General features: G+C 40.9%; 1 protein-coding gene across 4 annotated transcripts in view; it reads right to left on the bottom strand.

Moving 5' to 3' along the window:
- LOC134225898 (ecdysone receptor) overlaps nt 1-23,801 on the bottom strand; it is a 917,337-nt gene that overhangs the window by 175,810 nt on the left and 717,726 nt on the right. The window contains exon 2 of one of the 4 annotated variants that reach the window (XM_062706327.1): nt 19,980-20,883. The exons of the other annotated variants lie outside the window; for them this stretch is intronic. Coding sequence (XP_062562311.1) covers nt 19,980-20,442 — 463 coding nt within the window. The 5' untranslated portion in view covers nt 20,443-20,883. The remainder of the gene's footprint in view (nt 1-19,979; nt 20,884-23,801) is intronic. 4 annotated transcript variants of the gene reach the window in all.

Here is a 23,801-nt window from a genome sequence, read left to right as displayed (position 1 = left end):
AATGGAAAACCAAATCAATTCTTCAATTAGTGGTAGTAGTGTAGGCGACAACCCCTTCGCAAGAGGTGGGTTGTTCAGGTCTCCGCCTAGGAGGACAGAGGCAATAGTCGGCAGCTCAGTGCGCAGCGCCAGCGTGGGTCACTCAACCTTCCTTTCGGCTAGAAAAACGCCGGTAGGGGTTATTGACGGCCCATGGGTCGTGGAGGCGATGAACCGCAAACGCGATGGGCTTTCGGCCTTCGAGGTGGCGACGGAACAGCTGGACGCCATCATCGACTTTGCGTCATCGAAGCATAATATCAGTAAGGACCTCAAGAGGAGCTTGCTGAAACTTCGAAAGTCGATGCTGGACGCCAAGCTGGAGAGGGCGGTCGGGACGGCCAAATGTAAGCCCGTGAAATCCGTAGAGTCTAGGTCTACCCAGACAGAAGCCCAAGGATTCGCGGACTCGGGCAAGGCCGAATTGACCGAAGGCGTGCCAGCGAAGATGGTGGTACCAAAGTCTACCCAAACTGAGGCTCAAGAATTTGATGGTACGTCGGGGGTGACTGCTCCAACGGAGCAGACACAAAAACGGGGGAGACAGTCTCCAGGGGATGAGCTCCCTGGGGGCCGCTCCAAAACGCGGAGGGTTACTACCCCGAACAAGGGTAGTGGGGCTGGGAAGCTGAACCCCAGCCAGGTACCTCCAAAACCGGGGGAGGAAGGACCTGGAAAGGTCCGTCCACCCAGGAAAGACGGTGGTAAGGGGTTACGGCAGGCTGAGAGCACTCAGCCGCACCAGACCAGGGAAATAAAGGGGGATGACGCCTCCTGGACCCTGGTCAAGAACAAGAGGAAACCGAAGACGTCAAGGGCCGAAAAGAAGGCCCAGGCGAATGAGGGTAGCAAGAAGTCTAGGGTAGGCGCCAATCGCTCCAGGGGCGATGCCCTAGGAAATCCCAAAAATATTCTGTTCGGAATCATAAAAGGATTCTGTTCGGCATTCGCTGTACAGAAGCAGAAAAAAGTTCTATTCAGAAGCCCAGACGGCTCTACTCTTTAATTGGAGGTCCGTTCAATTTTTTTCGAAAGTTCTAAAGTATTCGGTTCGTAAACCCACAATAATTCTGTTTTGAAGACCCAAAAGTAATCCAATCGGAAGCCCTAAATCATTTCGTTTAGAAGCATAAAAGAATTCCGTTCGAAAGCCTAAATAATCTACCCAAAGAACAGAACGGATTTCTGTTGGGTGTACGAACGGAGATCTTTTGGTCTTCCGAGCAAAACTCTTTCGGGTTTTCGAACCGATTCCTCTTGGACGTCCAAACAAAATCCTGTCCAGAAGCAGAAAAAGAGTCTGATCAAACTGAAGCTCAAAAGAATTTCTTTCGAAAATTCAAATGGAAAAAAACTTAAAAAGGTTTCGCTCGGAAACCCAAAATGTTTTTTTTTCGGGAGTCCAATATGATTCCGCTTGGAAAGAATTTCGATCGGAAGCTCAAAGAAACTCCTTTCGTAAACCCAAAAGAATTACGTTCGGAAGCTCACATAATTCCTTAAGGAAATCACAAACGAAGATCTTTTCGGGCATCCAAACGGCTTCCAAATGCAATTATTTTGAATTCCTGAATGGAATATTTTCGGGCTTCCGAAATGAATCGATGGAGGATTCCTTTTGGAATCCTAAAATGATTATGTTCGGAACCCGAAGATAATTCCGTTCAGAGGTCTAAAAGGCTCCGCGCGATTCCGTTTGGAAGTCCTATAGGTTTCCAAAGTTTTAGAAAACGATAAATGTCTGTAAAAGACTGTAACTTCAATCTAAACTGACTGGAGTTTAATCACCGTGGAAACTTATTTGTTGTTTTAATTGGCTTTTTTCGGTGTAAGTAAGTGTATTTTGTGTGAATTATTGTTTGATTGTGAAAATTATAATAAATGTGATTTTAGGCGTCTGATGATGGCTGAAGCGTAGTAAGCCGAAACGCGTAACGCTAAATTGCTGTTTGATTTAATTGTCACCGAAAAAAGCCAATTAAAACAACAAAAAACTTCAATCTAAAGTCTGTACAAAGTCTGTATCCACGACCAAATGTTTGTATGTATGTCATCTTTGGTGAGTTACTCGTGGAGATTTTTTGGCCTTTCTCGCCTGATTATTGAAAACGTCCTATGTCCAAAAAAGCGTTTACTTTTCTTTCGATTATTGTTAAGCAATACCAACATTTACAGCTGATTATTTAGCACAGATCTGAAGTAAATAGCTTTGTCTAGCGTCTAGCTGCAGCAGGCCGGATTCCGTGCCGGAAGATCCTGTGTGGACCATATTGTCACGCTCCACATCATTCTGGAGCAGGTCAACAAATTCCAAGAGTCCCTTTACCCTTTGGTATTCATTGACTACGAAAAAGCTTTCGACCGTCTCATTCACGAGAATATGTGGGGCACCCTGAGACGCAAGGGAGTTCCTGAGAAAATCATCGGCCTCATCGAAGCACAGTACGAGGCCTTTTCGTGTAGAGTGCTGCACAATGGGGTCCTGTCCGACCCTATCCGGGTCGTAGCTGGTGTGAGGATGTATTCTATCACCGTTACTGTTCCTCATCGTAATCGATGGGATTCTGGGAGATGCGATTGACCGTGAACCAAACCGCGGGCTGTTATGGCAGCCTATAACCATGGAGCACCTAAACGACTTCGAATTGGCTGATGACATTGCACTCCTCGCGCAACGGCGCTCTGATATGCAGAGTAAGCTCAACGACCTTGCCGAGCGCTCCTCTTCGGCAGGTTTAGTCATCAACGTCAACAAAACCAAATCGTTGGATGTAAACACGGTGACTCCTTCCAGTTTCATAGTGGCCGGGCAACCAGTGGAGAATGTTGAAAGCTTCCAATATCTTGGTAGCCAAATGGCGTCAGACGGTGGTACCAAGATCGACACAGGCGCACGGATCAAGAAAGCAAGGGCTGCCTTTGCGAGTTTAAAAAATATCTGGAAAAACAGGCAGATAAGTGAACGCATCAAAATACGAATTTTCGACTCTAACGTGAAATCTGTGCTTTTATACGCTAGCGAAACATGGTGTGTATCAGTGGAGAACACTCAACGGCTGCAAGTGTTCATTAACTGATGCCTGCGGTATATAATTCGGGCCTGGTGGCCTCACAACTGGATCTCAAACAATGAGCTCCATCATCATTGTCACCAGAGGCCAATAGCAACAGGAATTCGGGATTGGAAGTGGGGCTGGGTCGGCCGCACACTGCGTAGGGGCGGAAACGAAATCTGTAAACAAGCATTAGACTCAGCGGGACATCGCAGCAGGCAGACCCAGATGCTCATGGCGGCGAAGCCTCAATAAAGAAAGAAAAGAAGTCGGCCGAAATCTAACCTGGAAACAGGTTAAAGCGATAGCTGGGCAACGCTCAGGATGGAGATCTTTCAAGTCGGCCCTTTGCACCACCGAAGGTGTACAGGATCCATAAGTAAGTAAAAAAGTAAATTAAGGCACTTTTAAAAATCTTTAAAAACTTAAAATACCAATTGTTAATAAATTACCCTAAAATGTCTTTGACCATAAAAAAACACAAAAAAATGGTGGAAATTTAAAATATGGTTTAAAGCAAATTAAAAAAAAAATTCAATTTTTGCAACGTTATTAAAAATACAAGAAGAAAACCAAATTGGAAAAGGAATACAATTAAAATGTGAATGATCAAGAATTTGAAAATTTCTTCGAAATAGAGAAAATAAGTAAACATGAAAAATTCTGTCATGGAATGTTCAAAAACAGTTTCGGAAATAAACAAAAATGAAAATTTTGATAATTTCATTTGAAACTTTCATTAAATGTTAAAATTTTCGACGTTATCAATTTTCATAAATAACTATACAATTTAAAAATGTAGATGAAAAGTTTCTTCATTTAAAAAGATTCAATGAAAACATTAAAAAAATGTTTAAAAAAGTTAAAAAATCTTTAAAAATATTGTTTATGAATTTAAAAAAAATCACGCAATTTGTTTCATACAGAGTTGAAATGCAATGAAAAACATGGCGCTCAGTATGATCTACGATAACTCTTGTCGCCGCCGTGCTAAGATGACCAACAATCATTGCAAGCAGTTTGTGCCTTACTGCATGAAAGTGAATTGCCCGTGGTGAATTTTTGTGATTTGCCCGATGAATGTCTACATTTTATTGTGGTGAATTTCAATGGTGAATTTCAATGGTGAAGTTCAATTTCGTGGCGCGTGAGTGACGTAAGTTTTGTAAGTTTTTTAATTACCTGAAGTCATTGAAAATATTATTCAGATTTTTTGTTTTTAATTTTGTCAAAAAACTTTTCTGAACATTTCGAAAGTTTTGTTGAAGAATTTTCAAAGTCTAGAAAATAGATTCAATGTTTAGGTCGAACAGCAAAGTAAAATCAATTAAATGGTATACTACTAAGTCGCTTAATGACAAGACATTTCAGTAAAAAGCTCTATTTTTTTAAGTGTTGAATATTGCTGAAGTTCACAAAGGCTCACTTCTACAAGCAATTAACTAGATGAAGCACTTCCTGTAGACTGGCTGTAGCTACGTAATTCCCATCTTCAAAGGTACCGACGCCGCTAACTAAAACGGGAACTACCGCCCTATTGCCTTTACTTTGGCACTGAGACTTGCTTCCCTTGGTCAGATTCTGGATGATGCGTTGAAAAACGGTAAACATATAGCACTTGCATCCCTTGACTTGGCCAAAGCCTACAATCCGGAGGTCTTGGAAAAGCTTAAGAAATGGGGCATCACTGGAAACATGCTGGCATTTCTGCGGAACTGTTTGTATGGACGGGATGGACTGGTGGAAAAGTGTGATCGCTATCACTCTATTCCTAGTGGCAATGAGCGGTGTATTCCATATTGCATCCAGGTACTTCCAAAAGGGGTAGTTATTCTAGTATATGCAGACGATATTCTCCTGCTTGTCACCGGAAAGCACCCCAGGAGCATAAGAAGAATGCTACAGGCACCAAAGAGAGCAGTCGCTTATTGGGCCTGGGATGTAGGTTTTGAATTTGCAGCCAGGTAAATGTGCTAAGCTTCCCATCTGTGACTCGAGGTCCCAGCTAGAACCCATCAAAGTCGGAGGTCATTCGATTCCAACAAAAAAGACTCTCTGTTCTAACTACAACACAGCCATCTGGACCAAGATGAATACACCACTAGGTGTTCATATCTGCCAAAATCACGATTCAGCCATCTTGGATTTTAGTATGGAAAAGCCAGCCAGTTTGTTTATGTTTTGGCATATTGAAACACCTAGCTGTGTATTCATCTTGATCTGGACCATCTCGGGGCTCTTCCCATCAACTTTTGCCTTAACTGCATGTGCTGAAGGCGGTGTTTTACAATTGGATGCAGAGCAGTGGGGTTTTTGGACCGTACCTACGGAGAAGGGCAAGCTTGCTTCCTGCAGACTCAATCCAACTTTGCCCAATTATAAGCTTCCCCAGGTGACTGAATTCCACCGAGTAGGGCCAAGACTCTAACAAAGACTCTAACAATTGACTGGTCAATCAAGGCGCAATTTCGGAAAGGAAACCCAACTCGAGCCCAGACGTTCTTTGGCGAAAAGATTCTACGTAAATACCAAAGCACTGAAATCCGGTACTCTCATGGATCTAAAGATCTATTGTGATAAAATTTTGATATGACTAACTGGTCGGTTTCTCACTTTGTACTCATCATTTGTTACTTCGCATTTCCAACTTCTCACTTTACACAGTGAAGTAAGAAGTGAGACGGTAAACGGCATTTTCGGCCATATAACCCGTTCGACCAAATGATATTTACGGCAAAATGGTCCTTTCGCCAACCAGCATTTTTGGCCAAATGACCTATTCGGTCAAATAATCTATTTACCCAAAATATCTGTCCAGTCAAATGACATTTTCGGCTAAATCGACCCTTTGGCCAAACGACATTTTCGACCCAACAGCATTTTCGGTCAAAAAACCTTTTCAGCCAAATGACTTATCCGGCCGAATGTTCTCTTCGGCAGAATTACATTTTCACTTCCAATTCCAAAGCCCAATATTTCTAAGAAAGTATTTGAACGAAATCCTTTTCGGCTTCGAAGCAATCATGCATGCGAAACAGCAACCATTTGTTTCTTGAAAGATGCCGGAATCTATAAGGGCATCAAACAAGAACAGATAACCTTCGGATTAGCCACTTGATTCACGGAAACGGCTTAAGGACTTGGACTTGGACTGGAAATAATAAGCATGACTCAGATTAACATTGAACAAGGCAAATGAACTACACAAATGAAAATATGATTTTAAATGTATTTTCATGCACATATTTGGAGCATGCAAATAAACGCAATATTCAACCGATCTTACTGTTCTGTTAAATCGAAATAAACTTCAACTTTGCTTGTTAGTAAAATTCACCCAAATTTGATTGAATATTGGAATATTCGGTTATATCGGGTTTAGCTGCAATTTTACACGTCGTTGAATATTCAAAACTATTTACTGTGTATGATAAACGGAACCGCGACGAATCAAATCATATCAATCAAACACCAAGCATCGGACAAAACAAACAACTCCAACTCACAATCAATATAAAAAAGTCTTTGAAAAAATTTCAAAATCTTACGAAAATCTTGTGAAAAAATGTAATGCAACATTCTTTAAAAAAATCTAAAGTTTCATCAATCATTCTTAAAGCTTCGTGGAAGATTTTGCAAATTGCTTCATAGTTTCAAAGCATTATGACAAATTATGAAAAAATCATGTGAAATTTCATATATTTTAATTGTTGTAAGCATTTTATTCAATCCTAGGATGGGATGTGACAATTAAGTTCTGACTGCCTTGTTGTTTTCTTTGTATGTTTCTTCGACGAGGTGGTGGCCAGTGCTTCCATTTTTTTGCGATATCCGTTGATGTTTTCTCGTAAGTAGTTTCGAAGTTTTAATTTTTTCACAAATTCAGGATTTTATAAATCCAAAGGAAACATTTCAAGATAGAGGAAACATTGCATAGATAGATTTACAAATCCACCGCATATTTTCGAAATTTCTTCTCTTCTCTTCTTAATAAACATTGATGCCAACAAATTTCAAGTTTTTTTTGTTTAATCAAATTGCGAAAAATGTGCAAGTTTATTAGAAGTTAGAAAACAAAAAAAACCCAGATTAATCCACCTAGCGGTGATGGTGCCTTTCTCGTGCATTATAAAAATAGTATTTTGGCCATTACTTTTGAGCCCATAGTCCGATCTGGCCAATTTTCAATAGGAAACAATGGGAAAGTATTCTGCGTCGAGTGCAACATGTTGCGAGTAAATCGGTTAAGGATAAGTGCCTGAAAAATGAGTGACATTTTTTTACTCATTTTTTTTAATAAAAAAAGTGGTATTTTGGCCATAACTTCCGAGCCCATAGTCCGATCAGACCAATTTTCAATAGGAAACAATGGTAGACTATCCTGCGTCGAATGCAACTTGTTGCGAGTAAATCGGTTAAGGATAAGTACCTGAAAAATGAGTGACATTTTTTTACTCATTTTTTCTATAAAAAAGTGGTATTTTGGCCATAACTTCCGATCCCATAGTTCGATCTGACCAATTTTCAATAGGAAACAATGGTAGAGTATCCTGCGTCGAGTGCAATATGTTGCGAGTAAATCGGTTAAGGATAAGTGCCTGAAAAATGAGTGACATTTTTTTACTTCTTTTTTTATAAAAAAAAGTGGTATTTTGGCCATAACTTCCGAGCCCATAGTCCGATCTGACCAATTTTCAATAGGAAACAATGGTAGAGTATCCTGCGTCGAATGCAACTTGTTGCGAGTAAATCGGTTAAGGATAAGTACCTGAAAAATGAGTGACATTTTTTTGGGTGGGGTGCGCACAGACACACACATACACACACACACACACACACATACACACAGACATCACCTCAATTCGTCGAGCTGAGTCGATCGGTATATAACACTATGGGTCTCCGGGCCTTCTATAAAAAGTTTGTTTTTGGAGCGATCATATAGCCTTTACCGTATACTTAGTATACGAGAAAGGCAAAAAGTGATAAATTGAGAAATTTCGTTACAAGTTTCAAAAATTTTGAAAACGAGATCGCAGCAAGCCATGCGGATAGTGGCTTTTAAATTTGCTGTCACGTTTTTTATCGTTTCCGCAAGAAATAGATTCGGTTGATGTATATATTTTGCATATGTACTAGAAGAAAAAAGTTTAAGTTATCTTAACTTTGAGATTTGGTGACATTTACTCAAGTGTATTCTTATTAGAGCGCGCGAAACCGTTTGTGTAATTTGTATACGCGGATGAATTTGGTGAAAATATGTTTGAATGTGTGATAATACCAGGAAAATATGGATCAATAACGAATTGCTCGGAATAGCGTTGGAAGCGTAGTGATTTTTTAGTTGACACTAGTTGTGGTCTTTTCTTCCTCAGTTCATTTATCCGGAATTTCATCAATTTGGTGAGATTGTTTCAATATGTTTTTATATGATTCCAAATAAATACGCGCTGGATTTTAAAATCCGGAAGTTTGTTAATGGATCCATTATCCAATTGATAATGGTAGCATCAACAGGCGGGGCTTATTGCAAGTGAAAGTGATCTCGGACTGGACGTGAGTTACCAGGCAGTCTGAAATGGGTCACTGGAGCTGCAGTAGAGCTAACACCTTCTAACTCCCGGGTTAAAGCTGACTTTATTAAAGACAGCTTTCTTCCATAATACCACTGCCGGACAGTGGGGGTTAGATTGAAAATACACACACATACACAAGTTTCAAAAATTTTAAAAAAATTTAAAAATTATGCGAAAAAAGTTAAAGAAACTCTGTCGAAAATTTCAAGAGCGAGCAAAGTAGGATGAATAAAGGAACTGATCCACTTCCCATTCAATGATGGTTTACAAAGCAAAAACGTACGAACCATTAATGGAGATATTGGCGGAAAATAGGGAAACCAAGTTTGTTACTCCAGATTTATACTTTATACCAGTAATGCTTCGCGACTGGAAATCGATTTATGCATCACCGAACAGTGGTTTGTTGCTGAGAAATCTGTTAAATTTCACAGGAATCTGCGAATGATTCCATGTGTACAATAACAAGCACAAGGGAGGATTGGATTTAGTACTCAAAACAGATTTTTAATGCTGATCAATTACAACAATTGAGAAATATTCTACGTGGTTTTACACAAAACTATTGATAAGAAAATTATTTTGAGCTTTTTAGTGGAATGTTTTCACCTGTCATAAGACGAGTTTAAACAATCCCATTGAATTCCACCACTTAATTGTATGGCCGGCGTCTTCAGTGTCTTGTACTTGACTCGTCTAGTCGAGTCAAGTACGAGACACTGAAGACGGCCTTACTGTTGAGGTCGAAATACGTATCTGTCAGGATACAATTAAGTGGTGGAATTCAATGGGATTGTTTAAACTCGTCTTATGACAGACAAAACTATTGTCAAAATCAGTGGTTTCACAACCCATCAGATCCGACAGAAAAAGTGACAGCTTGTACAGTTGTCTTAAATATCACTCGTTCCTACATATCTCATTTTAGAAACGGTATCTACACGCAACCAAATTCCTCAACCATATGTGTCCCATCACTTTCAGCCTTCTCTCGCATACTTCCTGAAAAGGCAGTGCCCATCAATCCACACCAAGGGACGTTTTATTCCCAAGTCAAGTCTCCTTCAAAACGCATGCACGCAGTTTTATGGCTCTTCAAATTTCATTCCAACGACCTCACCATACATATCCCTACTCTGCTGCACAGCCAAGGGGCACGACATGTCAAATGTTTACTTATTTGCTTTCCCGTCTGCTCCTTTCCTTTTTGTTTCTCCCTTTTTAGGCTGCGCACATCCTTCTCCCCTCTTCGTTTTGTCGAGCTATTTAAAACATACCGTTCCGAAAAACCGAAAAATTCTCACCCATGCGTCGCGCCCGTATTACTTTTCCCAAATAGTGAAACTGTGGCACGACACGCCATGTGACGACGCCGGGTATGATCTATTTTCAGGTCACCTTGTTTTCAATACGTCAAAAAGAGTGTACATATTTTCCCGCAGTGCGCCCCCATTTTCGTCGCGCGCGTTCTCCTCCCAAGTCTCAATTTCGCTCTAATTGCGTTGATGCGTGCGTGCGCGAGCGCGCGACGATCTTGATGGATTCGACGACTCATCGATTGGTGGCAGTAGTCGTACCCGGGCCAAAAGTGAAAACGAGGATAAATCTATTGAGTGCCCCTCGCGCTCATCCAGCCCAGCAGGAGCCACATGTTGGCAGCGACGACGACGCGACGACTTTTTCCCAAGTCGGAAATTGGGTTTAGGTACGTCTGTCGTCGCCGTTTGACATTTCGCAGAACAGCGCCGCGGACTCTTATTCGGAGCTTTGAGAACAAAAAAAAACTACCCGTAGTGGTACTTGACGGAGCACTTATCAAGAGAGGTGCGACCGCCACACGATCGTGGTGCGGCAGCGCCGGAGATCATGCAATAAAGTTAGAGGAGCCCATTAGAGAGACAGATAGGAGGAAACCGGTTCTCCAATGGCCGTCGTACTTGACAGCAGGGGCGGCCAGTTTGTGGAGAAGTCGAACTTTGAATACGTGCGTAAACGCGAAAGTTGTCCTGCGGAATTGCGTGAACACTAATCTTCTACCAGCGATCGACTCTTCGGGGTCAAATAGGAGAGCTGACGGCTTTAGTCGTTTTAATTTGATTTTAATCAGTTTTTATTAGGAATCACTTTGCTTAATTTTGTAGACAATATCAACATCATCAAGTTTAATATATTCCATTATATTCAGTTTTTAGAAAATTAAACAAACAAAAAGATTGCCGTCGGTAAGACGAAACAACAATAACCCAACTTTGCCCTAAATAAATCCTCTTCAAATTGGGAATACATTTCCTTTTGTGTGTATATTTTATCAAATTAGCGACTAAAGTTACAAACAAAATCTTATTCAAATTTATACTACTGATAATTGTAACACATTGAAACTAGTTGAAATAAAAATTGAAAATTCGTACAAAAGTTTCAATCTGTTTCGTGCAATTAGAAGTAGCCTAGTAAAGTAGCCAAGAGTTTTCAACTATTTTTAAATTACTTCCAAACAGAACACGTCACATATTCACCCGCATCATTTTTCCCTTCGTTTGAAAGTTTACAAAACTCAAACGAAAAACACCAATACTCTTACCCATATTACTCCACACATAAATCAAACCATCCGCACTCAGCTGTGCGTGCAATACATTCTCTGAAAAAGTAGGCCAAGCGCCGCACGCACCTTAGCAACCGCTTGGCTGGCGCTGATTGCTGCGCGATCACCGATCATGCGTTGCCAGTACCCAACCAGTAGTGCAAGTGGTAGTGCGAGCCCATGCCGAGTGATCACTAATCGAAACAACTCTCGTCTCGGCCCAGCAACCACCGCCACCACCACCACCACCACCAGCACCAGAATCATAAAGCCAGCCGAAAAGTGAAATGCTGCTACGCACGACGAGCCGCGCGCGGATCGTGACGTAGTTCCCATCCCCTTCGCCTGGTTCGGAATGGAATCGGAAAGTGAAACATGTCCAAGCCCAACTCCGCGTCTTTGCGCGATCGCGAGAGCTCATTGACGACGAAGAAAGGAGGCAAGCAAACCAAGTCAAGTTCGGAACGACGACTGCCGGCGCGCCGGAGAAAGTGAATCAGTGTAGGAACAGCGCAACCACATGGCTCCTCGGCTAGGTGAAAGAGAAATGCGCTGCGGCGCTGGTGGTGTGGACTGCTGATGGAGAAATGGGGGCTCTTCAATCGGTGTTTTCGATGGCGATTATGGTGGCAGTTGTCACTTTCATTTCGTTGGGGGTTTTACCGATTGCGATCACGATCGCGGATAATATGTTGGGGATCTGGGCGGGAAGAAGAGGAAGATTGATGTTTGGTAGAGAGTAAGTTAGTAGCCTTAGCTAAGTTTGATGATAAATTGACTAATTCGCAACACCCCAAATAGATGACAAATTTCCAAAAACATTCAGAAAAATTTCATTTAACGTAAAAGATTGAGGTAGCCATGTTGGAAAATAAAATATAAGTATTTTCATGAGAGTTTGCGATGCGATTAAAGGGTCAGTAGATTGCTACTAGCTAGCTAGCTAGTAGCTACCTCAACGAACTTCAAGCTGGTTGTATTGGCGTCTATTCAGTCGATTCGGTCGAATCCATAGTAGATGTAAGTTGCAATCCAATCCAAATCCAATCCAAATCCAATCCAAATCCAATCCAAATCCAATCCAAATCCAATCCAAATCCAATCCAAATCCAATCCAAATCCAATTCAAATCCAAATCCAATCCAAATCAAATCCAAATCCAATCCAAATCCAATCCAAATCCAATCCAAATCCAATCCAAATCCAATTCAAATCCAATCCAAATCCAATCCAAATCCAATCCAAATCCAATTCAAATCCGATCCAAATCCAATCCAAATCCAAACCAAATTCAATCTAAATCCAATCCAGATCCAATCCAAATCCAATCCACATCTAATCCAAATCCAATCCAAACCCAATCAAAAACCAATCCAAACCTAATCTAAATCCAATTCATATCCAATCCCGAATCCATTCCAAATCCAATACAAATCCAAATCCAAATCCAATTGGACTTGAATTGATTTGAATTGGATTTGAATTCGATTTGGATTTAGATTGCATATGGATTGGTTTTTGATTTGGATTGGATTTGAATTGAATTCGGATTGGATTTGGATTGAATTTGGATTGAATTTGGATTGGATTTGGATTGGATTTGGATCGGATTTGAATTGGATTTGGATTGGATTTGGATTGGATTTGGATTGGATTTGGATTGGATCTGGATTGGATTTAGATTGAATTTGGTTTGGATTTGGATTGGATTTGGATCGGATTTGGTTAGGATTTAAATTGGATTTGGAATTGGATTTGAATAGGATCCCATTTTGATTTGGATTGAATTTGGATTGAATTTGGAGGAGAAGGCCGAAAATGGCATTTGGTCGAATAGGTCACTTGATCGAATAGGACATTTGGCCGAATAGGTCATTGGGTCGAATAGGTCATTTAGTCGAATAAAACATTTAGCCGAAAAGGACATTTGGCCAAATAAATGCTGGATATTCGGCCATATGACCCGTTCGGCCAAATAACATATGCTGCCAAATGTCCTTTTCGGCCAAATAACCTATTCGAATAAATGTCTTATTCGGAAAAATGACCTATTCGGCCTAATGTCCCATTCGGCCCAATGACCTATTCGGCCCAATGACCTATTCGACCAAATGTCCTATTCGGCCAAATGACTTAATCGATCAAGTGATCCATTCGGCCAAGCGACCTATTCGGCCGAATGATCTATGCGGCCAAATGTCATATTCATATTCCAAATTTAATCCGGATTCAATCCAAAGTAGGCCAAGCGCTGCATGCACCTTAGCAACCGCTTGGCTGGCGCTGATTGCTACAATCCAAATCTAATCCAAATCCCAATCCAAATCCAATTTAAATCAAATCCAAATCAATTCAAATTGAATTGGATCTGGATTAGATTAGATTTGGATTGGATTTGAATTGAATTTGGATTGGATTTGGATTGGATTTGGATTGGATTTGAATTGGATTTGGATTGGATTTGGATTGGATTTGAATTGGATTTGGATTGGGTTTGGATTGGATTTGAATTGGATTTGAATTGAATTTGGATTGGATTTGGATTGGATTTGGATGGGATTGGATTTGCATATGGTTTAAATTGGATTTGGATTTAGATTTGAATAAGATTTGGATTAGATTTGGATTGGACTTGGATTAGATTCAGATTGGATTTGGATTGGATTTGGATTTGGATTGGATTTGCATAGGGTTCAAATTGGATTTGGATTTAGATTTGGATAAGATTTGGGTTGGATTTGGATTGGACTTGGATTGGATTCAGATTGGATTTGGATTGGATTTGGATTGGATTTGGATTGGATTTGAATTGGATTTGGTTTGGATTTGGATTTGGATTGGATTTGGATTGGATTTGGATTGGATTTGGATTGGATTTGGATTGGATTTGGATTGGATTTGGATTGGATTTGGATTGGATTTGGATTGGATTTGGATTGGATTGGATTGGTTTGGATTGGTTTGGATTGGTTTGGATTAGATTTGGATTGGTTTGGATTGGTTTGGTTGGTTTGGATTGGTTTGGATTGGTTTGGATTGGTTTGGATTGGTTTGGATTGGTTTGGATTGGTTTGGTTGGTTTGGATTGGTTTGGATTGGTTTGGTTGGTTTGGATTGGTTTGGATTGGTTTGGATTGGTTTGGATTGGTTTGGATTGGTTTGGATTGGTTTGGATTGGTTTGGATTGGTTTGGATTGGTTTGGATTGGTTTGGATTGGTTTGGATTGGTTTGGATTGGTTTGGATTGGTTTGGATTGGTTTGGATTGGATTTGGATTGGATTTGGATTGGATTTGGATTGGATTTGGATTGGATTTGGATTGGATTTGGATTGGATTTGGATTGGATTTGAATTGGATTTGGTTTTGGATTGGTTTTGTATTTGGATTGGCTTTGAATTGGATATTATATTGGATTTGGATTTAGATTTTGAATGGATTCGATTTTGATTAGATTTGGATTGGATTTGAATTGGAATTGGATTTGAACTGGATTTGAACTGGATTTGAATTGGATTTGAACTGGATTTGAATTGGATTTCTATTGGATTTGGTTTGTATATGGCTTTGGATTGATTTTGGATTGGATTTGAATTGGATTTGGATTGGTTCAGTTGGAAATGATTTGGTTTGATTTGGATTTGGTTGAATTTGGATTGGTTTGAATTTGGTTTGGATTGGCTTTGAATTGGTTTTGAATTGGTTTGGATTGGTTTTGGATTGGATTTGGATAGGATTTGGATTGGATTTGGATTGAATTTGGATTGGATTTGGATTTGAGTTGATTTGGATTTAGATTGGATTTGAATTTGGATTTGGATTGGCATTGGATTGGCTATGAATTGGATTTGGATTGGATTTGAATTGGATTTGGATTGGATTTGGATTGGATTTGGATAGGATTTGGATAGGATTTGGATTGGATTTGGATTGGTTTGGATTGGTTTGGATTTGAGTTGATTTGGTTTAGATTGGTTTGGTTGGTTTGGATTGGCGTTGGATTGGCTGTGAGTTGGTTTGGATTGGTTTGAATTGGTTCGGATTGGTTTGGATTGGTTTGGATTGGTTTGGATTGGTTTAAATTGGTTTGGATTGGTTTGGATTGGTTTGGATTGGTTTGGATTGGTTTGGATTGGTTTGGATTGGTTTGGATTGGATTGGTTTGGATTGGTTTGGATTGGTTTGGTTGGTTTGGATTGGTTTGGATTGGTTTGGATTGGTTTGGATTGGTTTGGATTGGTTTGGATTGGTTTGGATTGGTTTGGATTGGTTTGGATTGGTTTGGATTGGTTTGGATTGGTTTGGATTGGTTTGGATTGGTTTGGATTGGTTTGGATTGGTTTGGTTGGTTTGGATTGGATGTGGATTGGTTTTAATTGGTTTGGATTGGTTTGGATTGGTTTGGATTGGTTTGGATTGGTTTGGATTGGATTAGATTTGGATTGGTTTGGTTTTGATTGGTTTGGGTTGTATTTGGATTGGATGTGGATTGGTTGGATTGGTTTGGATTTGATTTGGATTTGATTTGGATTGGTTTGGATTGGTTTGGATTGGTTTGATTGGAATTGGTTTGGTTTGGATTGGTTTGGATTGGTTTGGATTGGATTTGGTTGTATTTGGATTAGATTTGGATTGGTTTGGATTGGTTTGGATTGGTTTGGATTGGATTAAGTTTGGTTGGTTTGGATTGGTTTGGATTGGTTTGGATTGGTTTGGATTGGTTTGGATTGGACTTGGATTGGACTTGGATTGGATTTGGATTGGATTTGGATTGGATTTGGATTGGATTTGGATTAGATTTGGATTGGATTTGGATTGGATTTGGATTGGATTTGGATTGGATTTGGATTGGATTTGGATTGGATATGGATTGGTTTTTAATTGGATTTGGATCGGATTTGGATTGGATTTGGATGGGATTTGGATTGAATTTGGATTGGATTAGATTTGGATTGAATTTGGATTTTGATTGGATTTGGATTGTATTTGGATTGGATATGGATTGAATTTGGATTGGATTTGGATTTGATTTGGATTGGATTTGAATTGGATTTGGATTGGATTTGGATTAGATTTGGATTGGATTTGGTTTGGATTTGGATTGGATTTGGATTTGAATTGGATTTGGATTGGATTTGGATTGGATTTGGATTGGATTTGGATTGGATTTGGTTTGGTTTGGATTAGATTTGGATTGGATTTGGTTTGGTTTGGATTGGATTTTGATTGCATTTGGATTGGTTTGGTTTGGATTGGTTTGGATTGTATTTGAATTGTATTGGAATTGGTTGGATTTCAATTGGATTTGGATTGGTTGGATTGGTTTGGATTGGTTTGGATTGGTTTGGATTGAATTTGGATTGGTTTGGATTGGTTTGGGTGGATTTGGATTGGATTTTGATTGGATTTGGATTAGATTTGGATAGGATTTGATTTGGATTGGATTTGGATTACATTTGGTTTGGATTTGGATTTTATGTGGATTGGATTTGGGTTGGATGTGGATTGGATTTGGATTGGATTTGGATTGGATTTGAATTGGATTTGTATTGGAAATTCAATCCAAATCCATTAAAAATCCAATCCAAATCGAGTCCAAATCCCTTCCAAATCAAATACAGATCCAATGCATATCCAATTCAAATCCATCCCAAACCGCAATCAAAATCCAATCCAATCGAATTCCAAATCCAAATTCAATTCAAGTCCATCCAAATTCAATTCTAATCCAACTCAAATGCAGTCTAAATCAAATCCAATTGGATTCTCATTCTCATATAATCCAAATCCAATTAAAAACTAATCCAAACTCAATGCAAGTCCAATCCTAATCTAACCCAAATACAATTCAAATCTAATCTAAATCTTTTCGAAATCATTCCAAATCAAGCAATCAGGAGAACAATGAGCAATGATAATTAGGTTCGAGTTTAAATCCAATCGACATCCAAATCAAATCTGACTCAAATTTTATTCAAATTAAATCGAAATACAACCAGAATACAATCCAAATCAGCTCCACATCAAATTCAAATCCAATCCAAATCCAGACCAAATTCAGATCAAATCCATTTCAAAATCAATTCAAATACAATCCAAATCCCACCCAAACTCAATCCAAATCAAATCAAATCTAAATACAATACAGATCAAATCCAAATTTAATTTAAATCTAAGCCAAATCCAATTCATATTCAAACCAGCCAATCCATTCAAAATCTATTCCACATCTAATCCAAATCCAAATTAAATTTAGAGTTGGATTGAATTCGGACTTTATTTGAATTGAGCTTGGATTGGATTTGGATTGGATTTAGAAGTAAAAGTGACACTTCGCTTCATAAAAATCAGTTGTCAAAATGTTGCTTTGTAATTTCGCACAAAATTTCTTGACTATTCAGTCGACACTGCACTTAAGTTAACGAATCGACAGACAATGAAACGAGATGAATTTTTTGACGGTAAAAGGTCAATGAATTATTGGCAGTGGCTGATTTTCTACTCGCCGCAGCCACATCCAGGCGCTATAGTATATGCACAAAATAGCCAGCAAGAGTTAACCGCCAGAAATTTGTATGGCGAAAGACATCTAACGCTGGTTTTCTCAAAATTAGGAACTTTTCATGAAAAACTATTTGGTATCGGTTATGAGGGATGGTGTCCGCTACTACGCCTACCAAATATTTTTTCAATTAAAGTGCTTAATTTTGAGAAATCGAACCTTAGATGCCTTTCGCCATACTGATTTCAGAAAGTTAACTCCTAGTGTGCCGCTGTAAGCACGCCCAAAGCAGTCGATTCATTGTTTTTCAAACACCCCAAACATGAACCTGCACGCCCATTTACCTCAAAAGTCCACAAAACGCACACAATCAAACATTCCGAGTCGAGATCTGACCGATTTGTGCAGGTGCCATGATCGTTGGTGTAGGTTACGCGAGATCACTCACTTTTTTTCTTTCGAAATCATGCCTCGATTTACAAAACAAAATTCTAATCCAAGTAGGCGAAGGCAGTCGGTGACGACACGACGGCCATCGGCCAGGGAAAGGCGGCAAACGCGACTATGTTTTCGGAAGAAAAAAACAAAAAAACGAAAAATTCACTCCGAGTCCGATCGTCCGAAGCGAAAGTGAAAGAAAGCGAAATGGTGCCATCACTGCAACAGCAGCACAGGAGAAGGCAGTAAAAAATCTGTACGAAATTAGGTCAATCAGCGCGGTAGCCGCCGCCGGCGTTGAGCGCGTCATCATGTGATGCATGAGTGTACGAATATCTCTTTGTGCTGTGCGGTGCGGTTCGGGGCAATTGGAAGTGTGCGTAGAACGCAAAATGTGTGCCACCGAACCGAGGAAATAGATACGTGCGTTTGTTGGCGTTAACCAGAGAGCACGCATCCGCGTTTTATTTGCGGAGGAAGAGGGCGAATGTGGTGCTGTTTTGTAATTGAGCGGAAAGTTTTCTCGTGATGTGGGAGATTTAGTTTTTGGAACAGCTGTTCGCAAGTGTCAGTGATTTCTGGTCGTCAAACGAGTCCAGCTGTGCACAATTTCTGTCAATTGTCAACTGTCAATAAAAATTGGTTGATTTGGTTTCACCGCTGTTTCGATGGAACCCAATGCCAAATCCATGAACCAGCCAATGAAAATTGCACGCAAATTTCGTCGCTGTTTCGGCGAAACTGCTGCATTTGAGCTGGCCTCCGAGAAGCAATCAAAATTTCCAAGCTATTGCTCAACATTACGTCGTCGACGGCGTCGTAGCGTTGGAGGTGACTCCGTGTTCGGCGAGGACAGCCCACATTAGTATTCCGGTTTGACGTCGATATCGCGGTAGACCTTCGCCGATTGCCGCATGGTTCGCGCGATACGCCGTCATCGCCCTTGAAAGACGGCAACGGCTTATCTCATTTGACTTTTCGCGGGTAATTTTGCAACAACTCCAACACAATGGTGCTGTGCTCGGTTCCATCCACCCCTCATGTCCCGATTCCAACAATGGTGCCACCATCTCCGAAAGCTACCAGGGAAAAAGACAGTGAAAGTTAATCGTGTCTTGGTCTAGCCGACACAAGACGCAGAGAAGAAGCCATCAAAATCACACGTCATTTGGCGACTGCTTCCCACTCCTTACAGCAATGTACAACAAAGAAGCGCTGCAGCGCCGGCGGCGGATTCATTCGTCATCATTGACACAGTTTCAGGGGTTCCGCGCACCCTCGCAGCCGCGTCACAAACCCACATTACATTCCCTTTGTATTCGGTTGGAATCGGTCGGGTCGAAGGTGCAACCAACGACGACACACGGCGAGAGTAAATGCTGTGCTGGGCGGCTTTGTTTTCCCATCAACGATTGCTCGGGTAAATTTGCAATCAAAAACATTGCAGAGCCCTCTCGCGAGCGCACACGGCAAGCGCGGCAAGAAGAAAGTGCCACCGGCTTCTCCGGTTCGTATGGAAATCCAAGCAAAGTGACGCGACGCTCGGGAGCAGGATGGTGATAAAGTGCACCTCGACCCGCTCCCTCGCGGATGGTGCTAATGAGTTTATATTTGTGTATATTTTTGTAGCCTCGTTTTTTACCGACGCGGCAACGGACGTGGATAATGCATTACATGTGGATTTTATTTTCTAGGTCACGAGGGTTGTTTTTGTGCTGCCTTGGACTTATTGATTCGTCGGCAAGTATTCTGTTCGTTGGAACCTAACGGTTCGACATGAGTCACTTACCTGATGAAATGGAGTTGACGGATTCGCTTCGAGGGGTGTTCATGAGGGTATTCTGGATGATCGACGGCAGCGGAGGGATCAGAGTCTGGTTCTGATTCATGCCGTTGATGAGGTTTCCGACGATGTGTTGAATGTTGTTTCCGTTAGCTTGAACCGTTTGGCCGGCCATGTTCATCATTCCGTTGAGGTTGTTGTTACCGACGATGCCGTTCATCAGCAGATTGTTCGCCGCCCCACAACCTCCCAAATTGTTGTTTCCATTCGATAGAACCGAGTGCCCGTTGTACGCGTTGTCTTCGTACGAACTCCACAGTTCCAGTTCACCGTAGTCGGGTGACCCGAGCGAGTTTGGCGACATGGCCATTCCCAGGGCGGCCGAAGACGACGTCACCTCCGAACTGCTGTCGTCCAGCATCCGGAGCGCCGTGAAGCCACCATTGTTTGACCATCTTCTTTTCATCATTTTGCTCTAGCTGCACCGTAGTCTTCTTAACCCCGTGATAAAACTCGAACACTCCCACCACTTAATCTTCGATAAACTCAACCACGAACACTTGACGTTCGGCAACAAAGTATAGACTATATCTGTAGGCAATAACACTCACTGTATCCCTGTAAGCTCTTCCGCGCAAGGCCTCACCGTATCTTCAGGTCACCAATCAAAAAGCAAAACAATTCACTGAATCCTCAATCTTTGACGCACGTCTCTATCGCTCGCGGCCGTTTACAAGTCACACAAGCCAGTACGGTTGATGCTGCTGCTGCTGCTGTTGACTAATGCACTTCCGAAGGTTTCGCTCAGCTGATCCAACGACGCCCTTCTCCGACCGATTCAGCATGCTGCCGGTGGCGTTCCCAGTCCGAATCGATCCGGAGAATCCGCGCATACTGGGTGGGGAGGGTGCTGTCACATAAACAAATGCATATTAAATTCAACGATTCCGCAAACGGACTGTTACTAACCTGAGGATGCGGCGAGCTGAATTCGTGTGCAAGCGGAATTTATGCTAAACGACCTGTTCCGAGAAAACCGAAAAATTTACTGCGCATAAATCAGAATCAGCACCGCTCCAGATTGTGTATTCAGAAATTCTGAAAAACCTTCTGAATAGTTTTTTTTTTGAGTAACGAGGAAACGGGAGAAGCCATCAACCTGCCATAAATTAGGATCAGCGCCACGGCGACGACGAACGAGCGAACAAGATCAAGTTTGCTGCATTAATTTGAAATTCATCCCATGTCGCGCTGTTTGGCGATCGGTTAATGATCACTGCCCGGCCGAACCGGTTTTCCGAGAATCAGCACACATTGTTGCTGACCAAGGTTCTATGACTCGAAAAATTCCAAAGTTAATCGATTAAATAAAAAAAAATCGATTTAGACTAAGTTTAAGAGCGGGGAAGGCTATCCGCTGCAAGGCGGCAGCAGTTCTCGGCTTCCCATTTTTATCGTGTCAAGTTGGGTGAGAATCGAATGGAAGTAGGTCACCAGTAGAAACACGATGGATGCATTGTGATAGCGCAAATACACACTGCAGCCGCTGATAATAAGACTTGGTCGGACCGACACGGACGAGCAGACGGACGCTGTGTAAGTGTGGAAGAAGCTCGAAGCTGATAAGAGTGGGGATTGAAGCGGCTACTTGAGCACACCTCTCTATCCCGCCGCAATGGGACTGCCATATTTGAGGTGCTTCTTTGGTGTGAGTGCGAGATTCGTGTGAAGGTGGTACTTACTTACATTGTTCGTTCGGAAACGTTTGCTCGGAGATAGACCATGGCCGATGGGAATGGGAAAAGTGTAGCACTAAAGGGTTGAAGTTCGGGCGAATAATAGTTTACCAAGAACTGACTTTGGAAATATCGTTTAAATAATCCATTGCTTGAGTGGATTACAAACTTTCCGAGTAGATAACGAATGTAACCAATTTTCACGCCTTCAAAGTTGAAATTTTAAAAAAGCTTGGCAAAAAGATTTAACTGAACATGAAAAACACAAGCACGAACACCACGATTCTTAAAATGACGATCGCAATCTATTTTTGCATCCCCAATGTAAAATGATATGAAATTTATAGTGCTACAAAAAACTGCCAATCCTTCAAATTACGGGAAGGTACAAAAGAGATATTTGGGTTACAAACCCGAGCAGGCTGAAATAGCTCAATAATAGTAATTGATACCCTACACAAGAATTTAACGTGAAAGTTCTGAAGGAGGAAACTTTGAAGAATTCAAAAAGTTTAATGATAAAATTTCCAGACCAAAATTAAAAAAAAAATCCTTGGGTTTTTCGAAAAAATATTTCAGAAAATTGCAAAGAATTTTCAGAAGAAATTCCAAAGAATTTCCCGATGAAATTCCAAAAAAAACCCAAAGATTTTTCCGAGGAAATTTCGAAGAATTTCCCAAGGAAATTCAGAAAAATTTCTCAAGGAAATTCCGAAAGATTCCTCAAGGAAATTCCGAAGGATTTCCCAAGGAAATTCCCAAGGATTTCTCAAAAAAAATCCGAAGGATTTTCCAAGAAAATTCCGAAGGATTTCCCAAGGAAATTCCGAAGGATTTCCCAAGGAAATTCCGAAGGATTTCCGACGGAAATTCCGAAGAATTTCCCACGGAAATCCCTGGAAAATTCCCACGGAAATTCCGAAGAATTTCCCACGGAGATTCCGAAGAATGTCCCACGAAAATTCCGAAGAATTTCCCAAGGAAATTCCGAAGGATAACCCATGGAAATTCCGAAGAATTTCCCACGGAAAATCCGAAAGATTTCTAAAGGAAATTCCATAGCACTTCCCAAGGAAATTCCGGAGAATTGACCAAGGAAATTCCGAAGAATTTCCCAAGGAAATTCCGAAGAATTTCCCAAGGAAATTCCGAAGAATTTCCCAAGGAAATTCCGAAGAATTTCCCAAGGAAATTTAGAAGAATTTTCCACGGAAATTCGGAATAATTTTCCACGGAAACTCCGAAAAATTTCCCAAGGAAATTCCGAAGGAATTCCCAAGGAAATTCCGAAGGAATTCCCAAGGAAATTCCGAAGGAATTCCCAAGGAAATTCCGAAGGATTTCCCAAGAAAATTTCGAAGGATTTCCCAAGAAAATTCCGAAGAATTTCCCAAGGAAATTCCGAAGAATTTCCCAAGGAAATTCCGAAGAATTTCCCAAGGAAATTCCGAAGAATTTCCCAAGGAAATTCCGAAGAATTTCCCAAGGAAATTCCGAAGAATTTCCCAAGGAAATTCCGAAGAATTTTCCACGGAAACTCCGAAGAATTTTCCACGGAAATTCCGAAGAATTTCCCAAGGAAATTCCGAAGGATTTCCCAAGGAAATTCCAAAGGATTTCCCAAGGAAATTCCGAAGGATTTCCCAAGGAAATTCCGAAGGATTTCCCAAGGAAATTCCGAAGGATTTCCCAAGGAAATTCCGAAGGATTTCCCAAGGAAATTCCGAAGGATTTCCCAAGAAAATTGCGAAGGATTTGCCGTGGAAATTCCGAAGGATTTCCCGAGGAAATTCCGAAGGATATCCCGAGGAAATTCCGAAGGATTTCCCGAGGAAATTCCGAAGGATTTCCCGAGGAAATCCTGAAGGATTTCCCAAGGAAATTCCGAAGGATTTCCCAAGGAAATTCCGAAGGATTTCCCAAGGAAATTCCGAAGGATTTCCCAAGGAAATTCCGAAGGATTTCCCAAGGAAATTCCGAAGGATTTCCCAAGGAAATTCCGAAGAATTTCCCAAGGAAATTCCGAAAAATTTCCCAAGGAAATTCCGAAGGATTTCCCAAGGAAATTTCGAAAAAAATTCCAAGGAAATTC

Source organism: Armigeres subalbatus, chromosome 3 (assembly GCF_024139115.2).
Source record: "Armigeres subalbatus isolate Guangzhou_Male chromosome 3, GZ_Asu_2, whole genome shotgun sequence".
Taxonomy (NCBI): Eukaryota; Metazoa; Arthropoda; class Insecta; order Diptera; family Culicidae; genus Armigeres; species Armigeres subalbatus.
Note: the sequence above shows the minus strand (reverse complement) of the source record. Positions and strands in the feature narration are given on the sequence as shown.